The sequence below is a fragment of the Lagenorhynchus albirostris genome, chromosome 19 (genome assembly GCF_949774975.1).
Source record: "Lagenorhynchus albirostris chromosome 19, mLagAlb1.1, whole genome shotgun sequence".
NCBI lineage: Eukaryota > Metazoa > Chordata > Mammalia > Artiodactyla > Delphinidae > Lagenorhynchus > Lagenorhynchus albirostris.
The window spans coordinates 54043071-54053304 of NC_083113.1; the positions used below are offsets into that span (position 1 = coordinate 54043071).

Sequence of the window (10234 nt, forward strand, 5' to 3'; positions counted from 1 at the left end):
TGATGAGAGGTGTGTGTTCGGGACACCTGGGTGCCCAAGGTCAAACCGCGTTTTATTTATCATGTATCCTCTGTGACGCCAGGCACACTCTCTGGTGAACAGCTTCCAGAAAGCCTTGTCTGAGCAAAGAATTGATCCAGTGCGAGCTGAGATGGAGTTTACTCGTAAAACACTGGCTGCGATAAGAGTTTAAAGCCCCCAGAAAGCTGTCAGTAAGCACGTTGAGCCCTTTCTGAAGAAGTCATTTAAATGTCACAATCACTTATCAATTCTGTTACTCTGTTAGCTGTATATATGGTTTACAGAGGGTCTTTTTAACACCATTTTATTACCTATGATACTTAATTTGAGAAGTAGGAAAACGAAGGAAGGGGGAGGTTGAAAAAATCCCATAAACCACCTGTACATAATTACTGCTAGCATTTTGATATCTTTCCTTTGCCTGATAATTTTTTGCGTATGATATTTTCATAGTTGGATTCATATAATATGAATATGTGCCCTTTATTCACTTCACAGATGATGCTAAGCATTTTCCATATTCTTACCATTTTCAAAGCCATTAATGCCTGTTTCATCAGGTGGAGGTCCCTAATTCACTTAGCCTTTCTCCCACTGACGGACAGTTAGGTGGTTTGCACCTTTTTACTTTATAATAATGAAGGTCTTCATAGAACATTGATTAAAAATTACTTCCTGAGGCTAGCTACTTCGCAATGGAATGATAGGTCAAAGAGGAAAGTAAAAGACCATATATTTTTGGATACATGTCGAATTGTGCTCTGGAAGTAAACAGGTTCTTTTAAGTTGATGTATTATATGCAATCCTGCCCTTAATTGAAAATGGCCTCCTTCACTCAAATGATCTAGACTTGTGAGATTCAGAAGAATGGAGCAGGAGAAATACGGAAGCTCGAATAGTCACCCTAATTATTATCGCCGGGCAAGCTGGCAGTATCCGGAGGGTACGTTTGAGAAAACTGGCAGCCCCAGGATCTCTGAGTACAGATCCCGGGGTCGTCAGCGCTCACCTTCATGCTGGGTGGGAACTAAGGTACAAGGGGTAGAGTGGCCTAGTTGGAAAGACCACAGTCTGTGGTTCCCAGCAAGGCTCAGCCGGAGCTGACGTGTGGATTCACACATATCCCTCTGGAGAAGGGCTGCGGGGCACACTGAACTCCCGGAGGATGAGTAGGGGGTGCTGCACTCGGGAGCTGAGCTGGGCCTGGCGTTGGACATTGGGAAAGACTTCTTTACAGTCGGGAGACCTGGAGACAGAGAGAAAGGCCCTCCTCGTGCCTCAACAGCCAGAGCTGGACCAGTGCTGCTCCCAAACAAACAGCAGAAACCAGGTGCCTCCACCGTGTCCCAGTGCCTTGGTGGGACTGCTGCACATACAGAGCTGTGAGCATGCAGTGGAAAACCAGGCACGTAGCGACTAGGAAAGACCAGGTGAATACCCGGTACAGGTGCCTGGCAGTTGAACTAGAGCTGCCGGAAGCATCTTATGAGAACCCTAACACATCAGTGATTTATTTTGGAGGTACATTAAAGCTCTAAAAAAGACCTTCTGGAATTTGAAACCAAAAAAAAAATTATCTTTTGAGTTAAAAAATTCAGTACATAAACAGAGCCACATTAGTCCACTCAACGACCAGCAAGCTACAGTGCTGGACACCCTATGCCAAACAACTAGCAAGAGAAGAACACAATCCCACCCATTAGCAGAGAGGCGGCCTAAAATCATAATAAGGTCACAGACACCCCAAAACACACTACCGGACATGGTCCTGCCCACCAGAAAGACAAGATCCACCAGAACAAACAAATGAAGAGGAAATAGGCAGTCTACCTGAAAAAGAATTCAGAGTAATAAAAGTAAAGATGATCCAAAATCTTGGATACAGAATGCTGAAAATACAAGAAACGTTTAACAAGGACCTAGAAGAACTAAAGAGCAAACAATGATGAACAACACAATAAATGAAATTTAAAATTCTCTAGAAGGGATCAATAGCAGAATAACTGAGGCAGAAGAACGGATAAGTGACCTGGAAGATAAAATAGTGCAAATAACTACCACAGAGCAGAATAAAGAAAAAAGTATGAAAAGAATTGAGGACAGTCTCAGAGACCTCTGGGACAACATTAATTGCAGCAACATTCGAATTATAGGGGTCCCAGAAGAAGAAGTGAAAAAGCAAGGGTCTGAGAAAATATTTGACAAGATTATAGTTGAAAACTTCCCTAATACGGGAAAGGAAATAATCAAGTCCAGGAAGCACAGAGGCCCATACAGGATAAATCCAAGGAGAAACACACCAAGACACATACTAATCAAACTATCAAATAAAATACAAAGAAAAAATATTAAAAGCAGCAAGGGAAAAACAACATACAAGGGAATCCCCATAAGGTTAACAGCTCATCTTTCAGCAGAAACTCTGCAAGCCAGAAGGGAGTGGCAGGATATATTAAAGTGATGAAAGGGAAAAACCTACAACCAAGATTACCCAGCAAGGATCTCATTCAGATTCGACGGAGAAATTAAAACCTTTACAGACAAGCCAAAGCTAAGAGAATTCAGCACCACCAAACCAGCTTTACAACAAATGCTAAAGAACTTCTCTAGGCAGGAAACACAAGAGAAGGAAAAGACCTCTAATAACAAATGCAAATCAATTCAATTAGGAAAATGGTAATAGGAACATACATATTGGTAACTACCTTAAATGTAAATGGATTAAATGCTCCCACCAAAAGACACAGACTGGCTGAATGGATACAAAAACAGGACCCGTATATGTGCTGTCTACAGGAGACCCACTTCAGACCTAGGGACACATACAGACTGAAAGTGAGGGGATGGAAAAAGATACTCCATGCAAATGGAAATCAAAAGAAAGCTGGAGTAGCAATTCTCATATCAGACAAAATAGACTTTAAAATAAAGACTATTACAAGAGACAAAGAAGGACACTACATAATGATCATGGGATCAATCCAAGAAGAAGATATAACAATTGGAAATATTTATGCATCCAACATAGAATCACCTCAATACATAAGGCAAATGCTAACAGCCATAAAAGGAGAAACTGACAGTAACACAATCATAGTGGGGAACTTTAACACCCCACTATCACCAATGGACAGATCATCCAAGATGAAAATAAATAAGGAAATACAAGCTTTAAATGATACATTAAACAAGATGGACTTAACTGATATTTATAGGACATTCCATCCAAAGACAACAGAATACACTTTCTTCTCAAGTGCTCATGGAACATTCTCCAGGATAGATCATATCCTGGGTCACAAATCAAGCCTTCCATACCTTCCTAGATTAGTATAGATAACAGATTATCTACTTCATTGACTCTGTATTTTTCCCATAAAACAACCTCGCTCTTGCATTTATTTTGTATTTGGGTTTACCAGTTCAGCCATTTCTAAATTTATCTTCACTGATTCAGTCTTTCCTTAGCCTTTTGTTCTTCTTATTACTCCTTGTGTTTGGATACATAATTTATGTATTTCATTTGTGGGTGCTAATACAAATGGGACTGTGCATAGGCTGTACACAGATAGATGGCCTGGGGCCAGTGGGCTTCACTCTTCTGAAACACCCTTCATAAAAAGAGATTTGGCAGGTGCCCAGGACTTAGGCCAGCGGTCAGCTGCTTGCTTGAGGGGATGGGATAAAAATGGATACAGCCCTGCAGCCAGGACACAAACAGGGTTAGTAGTGTTCCTGAGAACCTAGAGCCCCAGACTATCACTGTAACACTGCTGGCCCTGCCCTTGGGAGTCCCCCATTTAGAGCATTCAGAAAACCAGATGCCGGTGTATAGACTGAAGGAGGAAAGAAACTTCCCATTCCAGATGAGCTTGCACATTAAAATTTTAACACTCAAGGAAAATAATGCTAATATATCTCACAAGCACAAAAGCAAGAGAATTGACTCCAGTGAATCTGAAAATAACTTTGAAATTTAAAAAAAAATTTAAAAGGGAACCCAGTGGATGCATGGATTTTAAAAAGAGCCACCCTTCTTAATATTAATCAGAAAAGGTAGGAATGAAAGGACCAATAAAGAAATCCCTGGAAAGACGAATCAAAACGTCCTGAAAAAAGTTTTTAAAGTTTAATAAGTAGGAAATTACAGAATGGGTACAGTTAAGGAAAGAATTAATAAATGTGAAGATTGTGTTTGGGGAATTTGCTTTAATACAGCAAGACAAGGTAAAAATACTAAAAGAGCAAAAAAAAAAAAAAAAGCGTAAAATGAGAAGCTCCAACATTGGAATAACCATGGCTGAGAATGTTCCAGCATTGAAGAGACAAGCATCCTCCAACTATAAACAGAGCAGTATAGAGACCCACATTCAGGCATATTCTACTGAAATGGCAGAATACAGAGTAAAGAGAAAATTATAAAAGAAAAGACAGATTAACTACAGACGACTGACACATGATAGCAGTGCTTCCATGTATAGCAAGAGCAGCCTGAAGACTAAGGGATACCTTCAACATGCCTTAGATACACAGCTGTGGGTCTAGATATTCTACATCCTAAGAGCTACCATTCAAGAGCGAGGGCAAAATGAAGGTATTTTCAGAAATGCAAAGACAGATAATGTAGTACTAATAAGCTTTGCTAAAAGAATGACCATGGTAAGCAAGAAGGAATGTAATGCAAGAAGCAATGGTAAGATACATGTATTAGAAAACAGAAATAACCATTGACTTGGAAAAGAAAAACTAAATTTTTGTGACAACTCAGACTCAAAAGAAAGCCAGGAAATAATTATCACAAAATTCTAAGAGGGAAGGAGGGAATCTTGATTGGGAGGGGTACACAGAGTAGACCATGCTCTGTTTCTTGACTTGCTGGTGTCTCCATAGCTGTTTGCTTTATAGTTATTCACTAAACTGTATATATGTTTTACGTACTTTTCTGAATGTATGTTGTATCTCATAGGACTAAATTATATCACAGCTGTAAATGCTTTGGGATTCAGAAAAGGAGACAAAGGCCTGCAATTTTAAAAGCATTAGTGGAAAAGGTGTATTTTTCTTTTTACATCCTCATTGGAATATAATTGCTTTACAATGTTAGTTTCTGCTGTATAATAAAGTGAATCAGCCATATGCATACATATGTCCCCATATCCCCTCCCTCTTGAGCCTCCCTCCCACCCTCCCTATCCCACCCCTCTAGGTGGTCACAAAGCACCGAGCTGATCTCCCTGTGCTATGCGGCTGCTTCCCACTAGCTATCTCTTCTACAATTGGTAGTGTATATACATCAGTGCTACTCATCATTACATACATGAAAGCAACGTAAGTTGTTTTCTTCTAGGCGGAGAGCAGGTGAAAAGAGACCATTTGTAGTACAGCGTGAAAACTTCAATGTGGCTTTCGTTTTGTTTTGCTTTAGTTTTAATAGGAAGGAAAGCTGGTCTCCTTGAGGAAGGATAAACGTTTAAGAGAAGTCACTATGGACCCTTGCCAGTGCCTCACTCAGTACATTGAATCAGTTACCAAGAACTACCCATTTTACCTCCACTCCTTGTGCAAAGACAATCATCATTTTACTCCTCGGCACTGTGCCACTGGCTAGAATAACCTTTCCCACCTCTCTCCCCACTCTCCAAAGTCAGAGTTCTCCCTGTTACCCCGGGGATATCCATGATGGTTTATTAGGTCGTTAAGGTGAGAAAAAAATTTCAGACCAAGCTATGGTCTAAGCCACGTTTTATAAAAATAAATGACAAAAGCAGCCCACTTGTGTATATGGATGCCCGTTTTTGTAGCCCTGGAGTCTCTCGACCTACTGCACCAGTGGTAACAGCCACTAGACCCACCCCCTGAGTAGCCATCCTTTGCACAACAGAGACCTTTTAAAAACATCAGTGAGGCAACACACCCTCCTCCTCCCATGCTGAAATACAAACACCTTACCCGATAAGATTTTTTTTTCCCCTTAGCATAATGGGGGGAATATTTTGGCTCGGACAACTGCGGGGTTTAGGAGTAGGGCTTGTTACAGTCATGGCTGGATCCAGGTGCTCTCCCAGTGGCTCTGTTTCCCTCTCTTTCTCGACGCGATAGCAAAGGGACCGCTAGCAACTGGAAACAATCATCACTCTTTCCACTGATCCCCAAGAAAAGAAACTTGCTTTTTACCAAGAGCACTGACCAGAGGCCCAGGGCTGCTACCCATCTGCCTGGCTTGGGTCACACGCCTGGAGGCGGCGGTGACAGGGGAGTCGTCGTTACTGGCCAGAGTGACAAGCCCATCTCTGGGGGTATAGCCTAATGTTTCCCTGCCTCTTTTTGCCACAGCGGGGGTGACAAGTTTATTGAGCTATAATTCGTATACTGTACATTCCACCCACTTAAAAGCATACAGTTCAGTCGTTTTTAGTCTATTCAGCGTTGTGTAACCATCATCATGACCAGTTTGGGAATACTTTCATCACCCCAGAAAGCAACTCCTGCTCATTAGCTGTCTCCACTCACTCCAGCCCCCAGGCCACCACTAATCTACCTCCCATCCAGGCTGCCCTCTGCCTCACCTGCTGTGTTCCACTATAAGCACAGAGCCTTTGCATTTGGATGAGAGCCAGAAGGTGACACAGACCCACGAAAAAAGAGATTTGATTAAGAAACAGGATCAGCGGGCAGTGCATTTGTTATTTCAGTGTTTCACAGTAAAGCTCCCCCTCCTCGAGAACCAGAGTTTCTAAACTGCTTGCTTCCCGTGGAGTAAGTTTATCTTTGGTGAAAAGAGGCCCTAGATTTTCTGGGAAGGTCCCAGCAGATGACAGGTCTGCCCTGTGCTCCCTTCCCTCACACCCTCCAGGTGCCATGCCCCACATCCTGGTTTGGAGGACACTGTGCCCACATGGTTGTTCTCACCTCTGTTCTCCAGGAGAGCGAAGAGGAGCTTTACTCCTCCTGCCGCCAGCTGCGGAGGCGGCAAGAAGAACTGAACAACCAGCTCTTTCTGTACGACACACACCAGAACTTGCGCAGCGCCAACCGGGATGCCCTGGTCAGAGAGTTCAACGTCAACGAGAACCAGCTGCAGCTGTACCAGGAGAAGTGCAACCGCAGGTGGGTCAGCCCCCCGCCCGCAGACCCTGTAGCCATTGTGATGTTGGGCCCTGGGGCCAGGGCTGCGGGAAAGCCTCCATCTTTAGAAGTCCTGATACCCTTGACTCTACTTCTCTTTGCTCCATCTATTACTTACAGTTAGAGCTTAAGCATCTGCACCTTCCCTAAGCCGAACTGTCCTCATGAGAGGGACACTTGAGTGTCAGAGTGCAAATAAGCCACGACCACTACTGTTTAAGGAACGCTTCCAGACTTCCCAAGCATGGGCTAGTCCAGTGGTTCCTAAATCGAAACAGAATCCCTCCCCCTCCGCAACAAGAGATGCTTTGAATTGTGCTACGGACGCGTAAGGAGGGCCAGCCAAGTGTGCCAGGCAGTCCTGCTCCACCAAGAGCTATCGTCAAGAAAACGCCAGCAGCAACCTCTGTTGCAAACAGCATGGAGACTCCTTACCACGTTACTTTCATTTCATCTTGACCACGCCTACACAGTAGCAGTGACCCCAGGACAACGACCAGTGAGGAAACAGATCCACGGAAGTTACGTGTCTTTGCCAGGGACTCACTTCTTCCAACTCTGCCCTGTACCCTGCAGCCCCGAATATCCTGCACATGTGTGGACAGAGAAATGTCAGAGTTCAGCACGTGGCCCATGTCCTAGACTAATGGATGACGGTGAAATCTGTTTCATTTCAGGTTAAGAGAGAAGAGAGTCAGCAACAGCAAGTTCTACTCATAGAAGCCGGGCTCCATGTGTAAAGGTGTCGTGTGTGCGCGTGTGTTTGCATGTAGGACTGTGTGCTCTCTTCGGACCCTGGGAACATGCTCATGTGTGAGGTCATCCTCTCCTCAAGCCTGTCAGCGAGATGACGTTTCTGAAGTCGACCCAAGTGGCATGAGTTGGGGTAATTTCCTGGTAACTTTCTCGTCTTGGACAATTTCTTAACTTATAGTCTCTATAGAGGACCCCCAAAACCTGCTCACATTCGGCCTCTCGTGTTCCAGACCTCACTGAATAAAAGCAATGCAACTCTTGATCGGTTAGAGCTTCTGTGCACGACCTGTAGAGTGAGCAGGATTCCTTCCCTGGCCCCTAAAGACCCAGGTAACTGACTTCCACAGAAGATGAGCCCCATCTCTAAGGAACTAATTCATTAGATTCTGGAAACGATTTGAACACCCTTAAGGCCATCAGAATTTACCAGGGCCCAGAGAGGAGCCCTAGCCCTGCCCCGGGTCAAAGCACTACCACCAGCAGGCTGAACCGACCTGCTGCCATACACGACACGGGGCTGGGGGTGGAGCCCATCCATTAAGTCAGAGACTTGCTTCGTGACTGGGGCAGTGGGGGTCAAGGGTGGAAATCTTGGGGCCTCTTTGATTTACAGAGCTGATCAGAGCCCCTGAAGGCGCGGCCAGCTTCTCACTCACCCCTGCTCCGTCCACTTATGAGCTGGCTGCATAGCCACAGGGAAGTTCCGGGTCTGCAGCTGTCCACAGGCAAGAGGTCACTCACTGCTTAAACGGCGTGATACAGGGTAGGCTCTCTGGATTATCCAGTTTTCTGGAGCAGTGAGTGAAGCCTTAGGAAACTACAGAAAATCTCAGATTCGGCCACCCACAAAGGGGCAGACCGACCTAGGACAAGATGATCCTCCTCTACATCTTGAGATGCAGTTTAATGATTTGTACAGTGTGATGCTTTAATAAGGCTTTTTCAAGGCAAGGATAGTGTGCGGGGGGTGGGGAGTGGTCCGTAGAGCCACGACTTGGTCAGAGGGAACTGAGAACTAACTTAGGAGACAAAAGGGAACTATGGGAAACAAGTGACTGCTGGGGAGCCACAAACCAGCAGTCAGTCTTGGTGGCTTTACTTGGATGGAACTGTGTCCTAGAAATCCACTCCGCCCACCCCTTATTATCCTGGGTTTAGCGTGTACGAATTAGCTGGAGAGTACCTTAAAGGCAGCCATGCTCTGTCTCATCAAAAGACCCCATCCCTCCATTCCACGCAAGTTCATCAAGTACTTCCATACACCAAGCACTGTGCCAAAGTCTGGGGGTTCCAGGTCTCAAAAAAATTAAGGAAAGAAGAAAAAAAGCCATGGTTACCGGTCTCATGGAACCTATCCATGTGCTTCTAAAAGAAATGCATTTTATCTTCCACGAAGCCCTGAGTATTCCTAACAGCCTCACCTTGGTCAGGCTGCTCTTATTACTTAGTTATTCCTTGAGTTGGAGTTGCTATTTAATTTGGCAGCCAGCAACTGAGGGAAGAACATTCCTGTTGGTAGCAAATATTCAAATCAACATTCAAGAAAGGTTAGATGGAAAAGGCACTGAATTGAACACTGCATGGAGGGAATTTTCAGACTCTGTAGCCAGGGCCCCATTGGCTGTTGGCCAGGAAGCCACTGGAGCCTAATTATTGCACCTCCAGCCACAAGCCCCTTTTGGCTCCAGCATTACCTCTACAAGCTCAGGTGTTGATGTCATTACCTGTTTTCAGCTAGGGATGAATAAAAGACATAAACCTTCCACCTCACTCCATTTTAAAGCCAAAAGGTAAGACCAGGATCCCCTTTCTGCTTAAAATGGATTTTCTGCTACTGTGTCAAAAAAAATTAAGAAGTGGTAGCACAGAAGGCAGAAGCTAAGCATCTTTTCAGCTGCTATCTCGTAGAATCCATACCGAGCCATACTCATGCAGAGACAGAGCAGGCACATGAGAGGGTTTATACTCTCGATGGTGCTGGGAAGAACCCTCTCCCCTAAAACCGGCTCCTGCTCCTCCGTGCTACAGTGACTTGAATCCACCATTAGAGAATATTTGCTTTGGCACTACACTCTCCCCTTAATAGGGTAACACATTAATCTGGTTCTTGGTGGTGGGAGGATTCTCTAGGTTTAGACACAGAGAAAGTGAGGGGCCCAGATGCCACATAACCTAAGTATAAAATATCTAGCTGAGATTGTGGTTTAACAGCCATGTAATGAGCACAGCCAGTTCAGGTCAAGGAGAATCGTGATTGATAGGAACAACCTGAAATAGCAGGAACATCGATGGAGTCAAGCCGTGATTGCCTATGTGTAAAATAGTCTTTAT

The 10234-nt window shown here is 44.4% G+C and overlaps 1 protein-coding gene across 1 annotated transcript in view; it reads left to right on the forward strand.

Moving 5' to 3' along the window:
* The window catches only part of PLCG2 (phospholipase C gamma 2), a 146045-nt gene extending 137882 nt beyond the window's left edge, over positions 1-8163 (forward strand). The window contains exons 32-33 of the mRNA XM_060131083.1: positions 6945-7129; positions 7825-8163. Coding sequence (XP_059987066.1) covers positions 6945-7129; positions 7825-7867 — 228 coding nt within the window. The 3' untranslated portion in view covers positions 7868-8163. The remainder of the gene's footprint in view (positions 1-6944; positions 7130-7824) is intronic.
* The last annotated feature ends 2071 nt before the right edge of the window (positions 8164-10234 follow it).